The sequence below is a fragment of the Octopus bimaculoides genome, chromosome 14, assembly GCF_046866305.1.
Source record: "Octopus bimaculoides isolate indiv1 chromosome 14, ASM4686630v1, whole genome shotgun sequence".
NCBI lineage: Eukaryota > Metazoa > Mollusca > Cephalopoda > Octopoda > Octopodidae > Octopus > Octopus bimaculoides.
Window position 1 is genome coordinate 7,983,008 of NC_142941.1, and position 14,378 is coordinate 7,997,385.

The window sequence follows — 14,378 nt, forward strand, 5'->3', positions numbered from 1 at the left end:
GTTTGGTGTAAAAAGACTGATGGAATAAGTTCTGGATTATTGCTCCGGCATAGTCACAGCCTAGTGACAAACAAGTAAAAGATAAAAGATACTACATCACCTTGACCCAACTTAGGGTCTTGGATTTGGCAGGATCTAGTAGTATACCATGCAGATGAGATGTAACAAGGTGCTACTCAGTGGAACTGAACCTGAAACCACATGGTTACACAGCAAGTTTCTTAGATCACACAGCGATTCTTACACCTGTTATGGTTGTTGTTATTTCATTTGTCAATCTGTTGTTTATATATATAGCATGTACAGCAAATCAATGTGCTGGTCATATTTGCTGCTGTTTATTTATCTACCATATTTCCCAGCATATAAATCAATTTTTTCACAGCCACAAAATAAATGCTAGATCAATTTATACACCAAGACAGCTTTAGAGGACCAAAGATTCCATGTGAAACGCAACACGATTTAGAAAGATAATGATGATATTAGAATGTCTATACAAGTTTATAATATATTCTGCATTGATTTGTGTTCCAGTAAATAAATGTATGTGTCATCTTTACTGCTGCTTATCTATGTATAGCTGTGTTCTTTTGAAGTTTTCCTGTTTGTCTAATTACAATTCAATGTTTGTTCTATTTTCTGATATCCTGTTCTTGTTACTTTGGTTCAGCTATTTCATAACCTCTTAATTTACAGCTGCTAAATTGTGTTATTTGCTTGTTACACGATTTATTTATTTTCCTTGTCACTTAAATTGTTTCTCTGAAAATTACTTCCTGTCCTGTTAGTATGTGTTCAATAATTTTGTGTACAGTGAAACCTCAGTTTATGAACTTAAATTTGTTCCTGAAGGCCGTTCCGAAATGTTCATAAACCAAAACTATTTTCCCCATAGGAAATTCTAGAGAAGGCACAATGAATTTGAGTACCGATGGACTGGCTCCTGTGCAGGTGGCACGAAAAATACACCATTTTGAGCGCGGCCGTTGCCAGTACCTCCAGACTGGCCTTCGTGCTGGTGGCATGTAAAAGCACCCACTACACTCTCGGAGTGGTTGGCATTAGGAAGGGCATCCAGCTGTAGAAACTGCCAAATCGGATTGGAGCCTGGTGCAGCCTTCAGGTTCACCAGTCCTCAGTTAAATCGTTCAACTCATGCTAGCATGGAAGGCGGACGTTAAACGATGATGATGATGATGATGATGTACACTGAGTGAAAGCTAAACTAGCGAGTGATGCTCTCCCACTGAGTCCAACTGTTGCTAACCATTGTTGCCAACTTGCATGTTTGTCACTCAAGATGTTTTATGTTCGCAAAATTGTTCATGAACTCATAAACTGATTTGCTTGTGATAAGAGGCCTTCGCAAACTGAGGTTTCTACTGTACTCATTTTTTGGTACTTCCTTTTTATCAACAGCTTTTTTTTTTTTTTTACATCATCAGGCGCAGGAGTGGCTGTGTGGTAAGTAGCTTGCTTACCAACCACATGGTTCTGGGTTCATTCCCACTGCGTGGCACCTTGGGCAAGTGTCTTCTACTATCACCTCGGGCAGACCAAAGCCTTGTGAGTGGATTTGGAAGACGGATACTGAAAGAAGCCCGTCGTATATATATGTATATATATGTATATATATATATATATATATATATATATATATATATATATATATATATATATATATATATATGTATATATATATATATATATATATATATATATATATATATATATATATATATGTAATTGTGTGTCTGTGTTTGTCACCCCAACATTGCTTGACAACCGATGCTGGTGTGTTTACGTCCCCGTCACTTAGAATAGGGGAAAGAAAAGTCCTGTCAATATGCAGTCACATAGATTTTGGCCCCTATTTTGAAAATGACATTTATCATATTGAACCAGTAAATCTGACTTAGCAAGACCATCATCCACAACTTAACAAACCCATGAAGGAGTCTCGTGTGTAGATACTCAATCTCCTAGAAATAGCAGTTAAAACTCTCTGAAATGATATCCTGCTATGAAATGGGAAAAAGGAAGGACATATTGGATAATAAAATCCTAGATATGTTATGATTAAAAAATAAAATAAATTAGATGTGATGGCCACAGTCGGAGAGCCTTTGACCATAGGTTTATGTTCATTCAGTTATCTTTTTTCTTTTTTCATCTTATCATCCGTTTTTTTTTTTGTGTGTGTGTTTGTTTTTAATATTTATTTATTTATTTTTTGCTGTCCACAGGTCCCCTCACTTTGACGACCTCCGTTTTGTTCAGCCGTGGCGTGACTGCACTAGCAGAACAACGTCAGTGCGAGCGGCTATGTTTCCATGACAACTGCTTCCAAGAATGGTGAAGACATTCCAAGCCTACTTACCGCCCAAGTGCCATCGCACATACAGCTGTGTGCATTGCCGTGCACATCTTGCTAACCATGATGAACTCATTTCCAAGGTAACTAACTCCTCCTTCGCCTTCTCTTCCATATTCTTCTTTTCTTCCCTTTCTCTTTAATTTTCTTTCTCTCTTCTTCATCTTCCTTCTTCACCTGTTTTCTTCTTTGTCTCCTCTAAGTGTGTGACTCCTTCAAATGTTTCCTTGTCTTGCTTCTGTTGTGTTTTTCTGTTTTTCTTTGTATTTTGTCAACTTTTTTTTTTTTTTCTTATGTCCACTTTATCCTCCTATTTTCTTCTCTTCATGACTGTTCATTTTGTCTTGTCCTTTCTTTTATCCAATTTTGTATCCATCTGACCATTTGTGTATCCTTCTGTCCATTTGTGTATCCTTCTGTCCATTTGTGTGTCCTTCTGTCCATTTGAGTCTCCTGTCCATTTGTGTAACCTTCTGTCCATCCGTGTGTCCTTCTGTCCATTTGTGTATCCTTTTGTCCATTTAAGTAACCTGTCCATTTGTGTGTCTCTTCCCCGCCCCGTCCATTTGTGTCTCCCTGTTTACTTTGTCCACTTCTGTCATCTTTGTCTTCTGCCCACTATGTTTCCTTTTGTCTTCTGTGTCTCCTGTCCACCATGTCTCCTTATGTCCACCTGTCCCACCTTATGTCTCCCTTTGTCTTCTATGTCTCTTGTCCACCATATTCCCTTGTGTCCACCATGTCTCCCTTTGTCTTCTATGTCTCCTCCTTTCCACCATGTCCCCTTATATCTTATTTTCCTCTCTACTTTGTCTTCCTTTGTTTACTTGCTTTTCTTTTACGTTTGTCTCTCCTTTGCTTTCTTTTGTCCTTTCTTTCCTTTGTTCTCCCTCATATCCACTTGTCTCTACTTCTTCCCATCCCAAGGTGCCATGCAGTGGGACTGAACCTGGAACCGTGTGGCTAGGAAGCAAGCATCTTACCAAACAATCACGCCTGCCCCTACACACACACACACACATATATATATATATATATCTTAATTTTTAGAAGGAAAAGGTTGATATGAAATTTTGGCTTGCTCACTGTCAGATGTCCAATGACAGCAAGCAAGATGAAACTTCGAAGTTACTGTCAACCTCTTCCACATAAAATTAATAAATATGAACTTTACGTGTACATAGGCATGTGTATGTGTGCATATGTGTGTGTGTGTGTCTGTGGGTTTGTCTCCCTCTGTACTTTGCTGAAAATCAGTGACGCAGAAGTGAAGACGATGATAGCAAATCATCTGCTGTCCTTCATCTCATCTTTTCTCTTGTTTCTTTTACAGTCTTTCCAAGGAAGTTTAGGACGTGCCTACCTCTTCAACTCTGTGTGAGTATTACTTCATTTCATTCTTTTTTTATTTTTTTACATCCATTTTTTTTCTATTCCATGCCCGCATGCATTAAATGAATGTACTACTGAGATTTTGTTTTACAGTTGGATGCCCTTCCTTTCACTAACCTTTACTTGTTTTTCAAGTAAAGAAGGAACCTCTTGTGCCACATGTCTTCAAAGGCAGATCCCCTGAAGATGATTTGTTATCATCGTCTTCACTTCTGCTTCACTGATGTCTGTGTGTATATTTGCAAACAGAAAGAAGGCAAAGACTAAAGATTTTCAGACAAAGGATATTCTTTTCTACTCTAAGCACAAGGCCCGAAATTTGGGGGGAGGCGGGGCCTGTCGATTAGATTCACACCAATACGCAACTGGTACTTAATTTATCTACCGCGTAAAGATGAAAAGTAAAGATGACCTCGGCGGAATTTGCAATGAATATTTAAGTATAATCTCATTCCAGGGTGAAAAACTAGAGGTAGTCGATAGCTTCCGCTATCTGGGCGACCAAGTTAGTAGTGGGGGTGGGTGCGCTGAAAGTGTAGCTGCTAGAATAAGAATAGCCTGGGCAAAGTTTAGAGAGCTCTTACCCCTGCTGGCGACAAAGGGACTCTCACTCAGAGTAAAAGGCAGACTGTATGACGCATGCGTACGAACAGCCATGCTACATGACAGTGAAACATGGGCTGTAACTGCTGAGGACATACGTAAGCTCGCAAGGAATGAAGCCAGTATGCTCCGTTGGATGTGTAATGTCAGTGTGCATACCCGTCAGAGTGTAAGTATCGTGAGAGAAAAGCTGAACATTAGAAGCATCAGTTGTGGCGTGCAAGAGAGACGATTGCGCTGGTATGGACATGTGGTGAGAATGGAGGAGGATAGCTGCGTGAAAAAGTGCCACACCCTAACAGTTGAGGGAACCCGTGGAAGAGGTAGGCCCAGGAAGACCTGGGCTAAGGTGGTGAGGCAAGACCTTCGTACATTGGGCCTCACCGAGGCGATGACTACTGACCGAAACCTTTGGAAATGTGCTGTGCGTGAGAAGACCCGGCAAGCCATGTAAGATCGTTGCCAGTGCCCCTGGACTGGTTCTTGTGCGGGTGGCACATGAGATGCACCATTTTGAGCGTGGCCGTTGCCAGTACCGCCTGACTGGCTCCCGTAGGATTTTCGAGCGAGATCGTTGCCAGTGCCTCTGGACTGGCTTGTGCGGGTGGCACATAAAAGACACCATTTCGAGCGTGGCCGTTTTCGTGCGGGTGACACGTAAAAGCACCCACTACACTCTCTGAGTGGTTGGCGTTAGGAAGGGCATCCAGCTGTAGAAACTCTGCCAAATTAGATTGGAGCCTGGTGTTGCCATCCGGTTTCACCAGTCATCAGTCAAATCGTCCAACCCATGCTAGCATGGAAAGCGGACGTTAAATGATGATGAAATATATAGATATTTATATGTAATAGATCAAGCTTACACAGAGTACAAACGGCCGAGAAAATTAAAGGGGGGTTATAGATGTATGTATGTTAGTTGTCATCCCTTTCAAATGAGTATCATAAGAGTCCCACTGTATCCTCGAGCTGTAACTTATAAAAGTCTCTCAACAAGTCACGCAATCACTAGTTCTATGCCGATCATTAACTAATTTGTCCTTGCCATTTTTAAGGGCTATGATGTTGAGGGAATTTTGGCTACTATAACTTTGTGTGTGTGTGTGAGAGAGAGAGAAAGCTTTGTGTAAGCATTTATCAAAGGGAGTTAATACGGTTATAATGTGCATACATAAAATTACCTCCCTTTATCAGGATTCGTTTTTACATAATGTTCAAATGTTTATCCAACGTGTGAAATCAACGAACGAGTATTTAGACTATATGGTCGACCAACCTAGTACAAATAACAAAAAAAATGTCCTTCAAATCACATACTGTCATCTTTGAAACGAGAACACGTTAGATAATGCATCCTAGATATACTATGTTTGTAGAAATACATTATGCCAGGACTCGAACGTCTTACATAGGCCAAAATAGGGATTTATATTTGAATTTAATAATAATGATGATGATGATTTCTTTTATATGCCACCAGGGCGAAGGATGGAGGGAGACAATACAAGGATGTACATCAAGTGTTGGGGTTTACATGTACTGAAATAAGATATATATATATATATATATATATATGAATAATAACAATAAATGAAGCAAAACGCATATAAATAAAAGTTCTTTTAATTCCTACATATGTTTCAAAATATATGTGTACTCTACTCCAAAGAAGTAAGAGATGCTGGAATTCCACATGTATTCATTGTCAGGGAACCAACATATAGAAGCACGACAAATGCGAAATGATGAGATAGTTTACAAGTTATAATATTACATGGCGAAGTACATTGTCATGGTTTTTTTAAACTGAGATAATATTAATATATACACAAACTAATATATATTTATAGCAAGTATAATAATAAGTTTGATTAATTTGAGAAACAATTTTTACAATTTTGGGAATATAGAGGCAAGCGTGTCTGTGTGGTAAGAATCTTGCTTCCAACCACATGGTTCTGGGTTCAGTCCCACTGTGTGGCACCTTGGGCAAGTATCTTCCACTGTAGCGTTAGGCCAACCAATGAGTGGGTTTGGTAGACAGAAACTGAAATAAGCCCATCACATATATATATATATGACTAAAGGCAGTGCACCAGCATGGCCGCAGTCAAATGACTGAAACAAGTAAAATAGTAGTTCACTCACCACCTCCTCTCCCTCTCCACTTCAACTAATTATGTGGAAGCATTACGGATGGACTAAGTAACGGAGGAACAAGCAGAATTATTATAAGATGCTAAAGGGTTAAGACTGATACAATGGAAACAAAAGACATAAAACAAGGAGTTGAAAACTTCTGACCCCTTATGATGCCGCTTTCTTCTTTTTTCTTTTTTTTTTTTTTTCATGCTTTCAGTTAATATTTTCTGCTTTGCTTTCCTTTCAGTGTCAATGTTGGGTGTGGCCCTGCTGAAGAGCGTGTCCTCCTTACAGGTCTTCATGCAGTTGCAGATATCTACTGTGAATGCTGTAAAACCACCCTTGGGTGGAAATATGTAAGTTGTTTATCTATTTCTTTGTAGATTATGTCTATCCACCCATATCTCTCTCTCTCTCTCCCTCTCGAAACCTCTACATGGGTGTATAAAAGATAAGCTGTAATTAAAAAAGAAACCAGACACCTTTGACTTTACATTATCATTTCAGTTGTCCCACTGTTCAGTTGTCTTGCAGTTCTAAATTCTCTTGTATATTATACACATAGTGGAGGCGCAATGGCCCAGTGGTTAGGGTAGCGGACTCGCGGTTTCTATTCCCAGACCAAGCGTTGTGAGTGTTTATTGAGCGAAAACACCTAAAGCTCCACGAGGCTCCCGCAGAGGATGGTGGCGAACCCTGCTGTACTCTTTCGCCACAATTTTCTCTCACTCTTACTTCCTGTTTCTGTTGTACCTGTATTTCAAAGGGGCCAGCCTCGTCACACTCTGTGTCACGCTGAATCTCCCCGAGAACTACATTAAGGGTACATATGTCTGTGGAGTACTCAGCCACTTGCACGTTAATTTCACGAGCAGGCTGTTCCGTTGATCGGATCAACTGGAACCCTCGACGTCGTAAGCGACGGAGTGCCAACCAACCAATTATACACACATCTCATGTCTGCATTCTTTAATATATGTGTGTGTGTGTATGTCTTTTATCTTTTACTTGTTTCAGTCATTCTGGGGTGCCACCTTGAAGGAATATTTAGCCACATGTATCCACCCTAATACTTTCTAAAATTTTTTTAAATTTTAAGCTTAATCCTTGTTCTATCAGTTACAGGGACACTAGTTATCAAGTGGTGGTGAGGGGCAAACATAGACGCGCACACACACACACACACACACACACACATATATATATATATAACCTGGATTAACCAGGCTGTCTAGATTTTATTCTATTTAGCACAGGTTGAAAGCAGGCTAGAGATCTGATTGCTTCACTAGCTCGCTTTCAACCTGTGCTAACAGAGTAAAATAATAGGTGATTTATAGAGCTTTTAGCATCTATTTCAAGCATTGTCAGTGTTCTTATTCATACCCTTGTACTATAATTATATCTATATAATTATATATCAGTATGTGTATGTGTGTGTGTCCAACGTACTATCTGGTAGCGTCCTAATCTCCAATGGTTTTTTCAAATAAATTATGCAATAACCTTCTCCAACTATAATTCTCATATTCGGTTAAAATGTCTTACGTTTAAGCTGGTTCCCCTGCATTTCCCTGAAGAGAAGATTACATTTTTAAGATCGCCAATTCCTATGGAAGGTATAATTTGTAATCTTCGAAACATATGTTGGAAATAAAAGTATGCAGTTAGCATATATATATATATATATATATATATATATATATATATGTATATGTTGGAAAAAATAAGGTACTCAGGTATCTGGATGGTTGTACATTTACAAATTTTTATTAATGTCACATGTTTTATAAATATTAGCGCTTACACCTATTCTTGTAGGTTCTTCAAAATATATATATGTGTGTGTGTCATGTATCTACTGTGTATAATACATACTTTTTTCTCTTGTTCAAGGAAAAATATAATTGAGTGACTTTCAAAATGTTGACTTTACAACAGACTCACTTATCAACATCAGTAAAGCTCAAAATTCACTTTTTAACTTAACTTTTTGTTTCATTTAGTATATGGAAATTTTTTCAATGTAGTTTACAAGCAATTATAATAATTCAGACTAAGCACATTTTTCCCTCTTACATCAAAGCACTAAAATTCATCATTCATAAGTACATGTACGTGTGATGTACAAGTGCATGTTATATATTACTATATATTATTTAATATATATTATATCATTTTTCTTTTCTTTTTATTTATCCACAGGAACATGCCTTTGAAACGAGCCAAAAATACAAAGAAGGCAAGTTCATTATTGAGTTGGCCCACATGATTAAAGACAATGGCTGGGAGTGAAGTTAGACATTTTTGATGGCACGGCAGAGGTGATGCATGGCTTGTTCCTCTGCTAAACCACTACAGCAGGAACTTTTTGAAGGAGAGGAAGGAAGAGGGAGGGAGAAAAAAAATTTTTTCATACCACCACTCCTATAAAAAAAAAAAAATATTATTTAAACGATATATATATAAATAAATAAGAGTGACAGAAAGAAAGAAAGAAAGAAAGAAAAGAAAACGGAATCCATTTGCTAATTATTCTGTTTTTAATTGTTTGTTTTTCTCTTTTCCCATCTTTCTTTTTACCATCATTTCATTACAGTCTCCTCTCTCTCCTCTCTATTCATATCTTGTCTGTCTGTTTGTCTTTCTTTCTCTCTCTCTCTCTCTCTCTTTCTTTGTTTTTTTCCTTTCACTCTTTGTCTATGTCTTTCTCTCTGTCTTTCATGTGTACATCACACACTCACACACATATAACGAACATGCATGCTTGCCCATACCTCCCAATGCATTTTATTGCAACCAACAGTCCATTTCTCAAAGCTTCCTTTCTTTCTTTTTTCCCCTTTTCTTTTTTTCTGTTCCTCTTACTTTCACTACCCTCTATATAATCCCCAAACAGAAGCTTAATTGCTTTCAGATCATTATTATTATTATTATGCTCAATAAAATGAGTAGCAGTAAACTACTGGGGGTGATCAATATACACCCTCCCTCCTTCTCCTTGCCCTCCCCAATTTTCTTTTTTTGGCTTTGTGCCAAAGTTCTTCAGTTTCCATTTCTTTGTTACTACCACCACCACCACAACAATTACTACTACTACTACTACTACTATTTATCTGTAATCATCAGCTGTTTATGCCTTATTTGTAATTGGGGTTACATACATCCAATGTCACACTACAATGCACCTCACCACTCCATCTCGTGCCACAGCAGCACACCACACCACACCACACTACACCATTTCACCATCACTTTTTGTCCTCGTCTCACTGCTGTCATGTCACTATCAACACATACAACCACACACACACACACACACACACACACACACACTGTTACTACTACATCTCTCTCTCTCTCTCTCTCTTTCTCTCTCTTTGAACAACTTCTCTCATGAACCACCAACGACAATAACTATCCAATGATCTCGTTTTTTAACTATGCTGTCTGGGTTTTTTTTTTTTTTGTAATTGTATTTCTCCTTCATTTTTTTTTTTTTTTTTTTCTTGTGGGGTAATGGGCCTTCGCATTAGTACCTTATATATTTTTTCTTAACTACCACCATAGTCAACATCATCATCGTCACCACCACCATCATTATTATTATTATTATTATTATTATTATTGTTATTGTTATTATTGTTATTATTATTTTGGGGTAGCAGCAGATTGGCAGAATCATTGGAGAGTCAAAGTTGAAAATGCTTTGCTGTGTATGTGTTGGGCCCCTTATATATTTTGCTTTTCGAATGCCACCAAGACCTAACTTTGCACTTCAGCCTTTCGCGGCCGTGGGATGAACGCGGGGGGTGGGGGTCGATAAAATAAAGTACCAGTCAAGTATTGTGGGAAGGGAGAAAGCGTCGGTGTAATCAACTGTTCCCCTCCCTTCAAAACTTCCTAAATCAGAAACCGTTATTATTATTATTATTATTATTATTATTATTATTATTATTATTATGGCTGCAAGCTGGCTGAATCGTTATTAGAGCATTGGACAAAAAATGCTTACCAGCATTTCTTCCAACTTTACATTCTGAGTTCAAATGCTGCCGATGTCAGCTTCACCTTTTCATCCTTTCAGAGGTCGCTAAAATGAGTTACCAGTTGAGCACTGGGGTCGATGTAATCGACTAACCCTTCCCCCAATATTTCAGGCCTTGTGCCTATAGTATAAAGGATTATCATTATTATTATTATTATTATCATTTTGGCTTTGCTTTAATTCGTACAAGTTGCACCCTAATCTGAACCAGAGATGTCAAGGGACATTATTATTATTATTATTATTATCATTACTGTCATCATCATCATCATCATCAATATAGTTTATTATTGTCATCATTATTACAACTATCAACATTATCATTACAATGAACTTGCTTAATTATCTGACCATATTTTGTGTGGTTGGTGGTAATTAATTAATGATGTATCCTAGCAACAATAATAACACGCATTCGCACCCACCCACCCCCACAGACACTCACATACAGGAGATCCTTTACAATATAGTTAAAAAAAAAACAAATACAATGATAAAAAAAGAAGAAAAAACAACTACACAAAATATGATAAAAAAAACAATCTCACATTTTATTTTTCATGTTTTTAATTATTTTTTTGTAATTTTTTTTTTTTTTTCTTTTTCTGAGACAGAAAAACAAAATCTATTTAACAGTGAAAAATAAAACATTTTTCTTCCTTTCTCTCTTTTTTTTAATTAAAAACAATAATTAAAAAGTTTTTTTTTTTTTTTTTTAAATATATATATATAATGACAAAAAAAAACTGCAGTAATAAAAGTCTGTTTTTTTTTCTTTGTGTTTATAGTGGGACTTTTTGTGTATTTTTTTAATTGCTAAATTTTAATTTATTTTCATGTTATTTTTTATTTACCTTTATTTATATATATATATTTATTTATATATATATATATATATATATATATATATATATATATATATATATATATACGTGTGTGTGTGTATATGTACGTATATATGTTTGTATGTATATATATGTGTATATTTTTATATATATATATATATGTTTTTTGTTGAAGGGTGGGGATGTCTGTTTTCTCTCATATTAAGTTTATGTTTTTCTTTGAGTTAGATAATCTCTGGATTAACTTATCTGTCATATCCGCATTGCTTTATAAGCATTGCTAACTTGCCGAAAAATTCAGTCTTTTTTCTCTTTCTTTTTCTAATCATCTCTATTTATCCATCTACGTCTGTCTATCTATTCATCTGTCTATCTCTTTCACTTTCATTTTCTCTCTTTCTCTCTCTTCTCTCTCGGTCAGTCTGTCCAGTGGTTAAGCGAGATATATTTTGCTGCGATAGCTCCAGCACAACTCTTCTTCTCGTGCCAGAATTGATCTACAAGTGACATTTACACATTTGTAAAGAAAGCATTTGTCTATACCTCCGTGCTTAGGGTAGTAACAAAAAAAAAAAGAATGAAGAAAACTTTTTTTTTTTTTTTTTAAACTTTCGATGTTACCCTTTGCTACCGTTGCTGCTCCTGGGCCTGCCAGCTCTACATCATTGCTAGTTGATGCTGCTATGCTAAAACCAGTTGCAGTAGAAATTGCTTGGTCAACTTTAGCCTATTTGCTGTCCTGCTCAATTTAATTTCCTTTTTTTTTTTTTTTTTAAGAGAGCCTGGAAGCTACATTTACCAATATGGTTGTTGTTCTTTAGCCCCAGGTCAGCCTGTGATTAGGCAGGCCTATGTATGATCAAAAGGTGTTTCAGCTGTGACCAACACCCTCTGTCTTTTTGTATATTTGAAAAGGGAAAAAAACAACAAAAAAAACTACGTTTTCCATTGTCTCTCCTTCCTTTGTTGAGATAGTAGGGTGTGATTTGAGGGACTTTGGCTTCTGTTTCTAGCAGGATGAACTACTGCCTAGAAGCTGCCTCAATAGTGGGCTGGATTTTCAGAAAGAAATGGGTTTTTATTGAAATTTGTTTTTTTGTTAAAAACAGATTAATCAACAGTTTTTAAATTATTTTTTTTTAATGTGATTGTGGTTCACAAGTTGTTTAATAATTCTTATATTTTTCAACACCACAAATTTCCCTTCCATGTTCGGTTTACCATTTCAGTAAAAGACGGACACTGCTTGCTGGTTTTTCAAGTCAGAATCAGTCAATCACCAATTTTGTTTACTGTTTATTCTGTGAGGATGATTTCCTTGACTTTGGCAATCTGGTGTCCCTACTCTTTCTTATTTTTATTTCACACACACACATTATATATATATATGTATATATATATATATATATATATACACATATATATATATATATATAAATCATTACATTTGCCACCTGATCATAGCATTAAGTGGCAACTTTCCAATACAACTTCGATTGAGAGGCAATACACTATTTTAGTCATTTTTAAGCACATTTTTTTTTTCCTTCACAACAGATATAAAAAAAATATTATTGTCAGATTTTTTTTTCTGTGAAAATTTTTTTAACATTTTTTTTTCAATAAAAATGTCTTGCAGCTGTATTTTTATTGTTTCTCTTTGTTTCCTCTTTCGAAAAGTGGAGGCGCAATGGCCTAGTGGTTAGGGCAGCGGACTCGCGGTCATAGGATCGCGGTTTCGATTCCCAGACTGGGCGTTGTGAGTGTTTATTGAGCGAAAACACCTAAAGCTCCAGGAGGCTCCGGCAGGGGATGGTGGTGAACCCTGCTGTACTCTTTCACCACAACTTTCTCTCACTCTTTCTTCCTGTTTCTGTTGTGTCTGTATTTCAAAGGGTCAGCCTTGTCACACTGTGTCACGCTGGATATCCCCGAGAACTACGTTAAGGGTACACGTGTCTGTGGAGTGCTCAGCCACTTGCACGTTAATTTCACGAGCAGGCTGTTCCGTTGATCGGATCAACTGGAACCCTCGACATTGTAAGCGACGGAGTGCCAGTGCCTCTTTCAAAAACTTCAGGGGTTTTTTTTTCTACTCCAACAAGCCCCAGTTTGAGGTGCATATAGCAGTATAGTATATCACAATGCTCCTCCAGGAATTTCTCTATGCCCTCATTAGTTGTGGCAAATTCTCGGTTTCATGTCACCTGTCTCCACTCACTCTTATTCTCCGACACATCATCATCACCATCCTTATTTCTCTTTCCATCTCCTCTTTGATGAATTCTCACCCACTCCTGTATAAGGTGAGCACTGTATATTTTAAGCATGTAGTGTAGACATTCACACATCATCCCTATCTTTCCAAACCTTCCTATACTTCACATAGAATTTGTGGTCCTCCAAAATTATTTTGAGGCGCAGGAGTGGCTGTGTGGTAAGTAGCTTGCTTAACAACCACATGGTTCCGGGTTCATTCCACCTGCGTGGCACCTTGGGCAAGTGTCTTCTACTATAGCCTCGGGCCGACCAAAGCCTTGTGAGTGGATTTGGTAGATGGAAACTGAAAGAAGCCCGTCATATATATATATGTGTGTTGTTTGTGTGTCTGTGTTTGTCCCCCTAACATCGCTTGACAACCGATGCTGGTGTGTTTACATCCCCGTAACTTAGCGGTTCGGCAAAAGAGAGACCGATAGAATAAGTACTAGGCTTACAAAGAATAAGTCCTGGGGTCGATTTGATTCGACTAAAGGCGGTGCTCCAGCATGGCCGCAGTCAAATAACTGAAACAAGTAAAAGAGAGAGTATATAAGTTGACCTGCCGTTTTAGGCTGTAAATTTTGGTTTGAAAACTTCAACTTGCATGCAGAAGCCATGTAGCTCCTCTATAGCAAGAAACTTATTCTGGTCCCTATGCGGTCGTGAGTGAAAGTTACCCTTAAATTAGTGGAAACCTCACTTGGATGCT

At 37.4% G+C, this 14,378-nt stretch overlaps 1 protein-coding gene across 5 annotated transcripts in view; it reads left to right on the plus strand.

The window, feature by feature from the left end:
• LOC106875035 (protein yippee-like 1) overlaps positions 1–13,051 on the plus strand; it is a 63,346-nt gene extending 50,295 nt beyond the window's left edge. For all 5 annotated transcript variants that reach the window (XM_089362276.1, XM_089362278.1, XM_089362275.1 and 2 more), the window contains exons 2-5: positions 2,250–2,460; positions 3,711–3,754; positions 6,762–6,870; positions 8,720–13,051. In XM_089362276.1, the coding sequence (XP_089218402.1) occupies positions 2,356–2,460; positions 3,711–3,754; positions 6,762–6,870; positions 8,720–8,809 (348 nt within the window). In that variant the 5' untranslated portion in view covers positions 2,250–2,355 and the 3' untranslated portion in view covers positions 8,810–13,051. The remainder of the gene's footprint in view (positions 1–2,249; positions 2,461–3,710; positions 3,755–6,761; positions 6,871–8,719) is intronic.
• Positions 13,052–14,378: the final 1,327 nt, after the last annotated feature.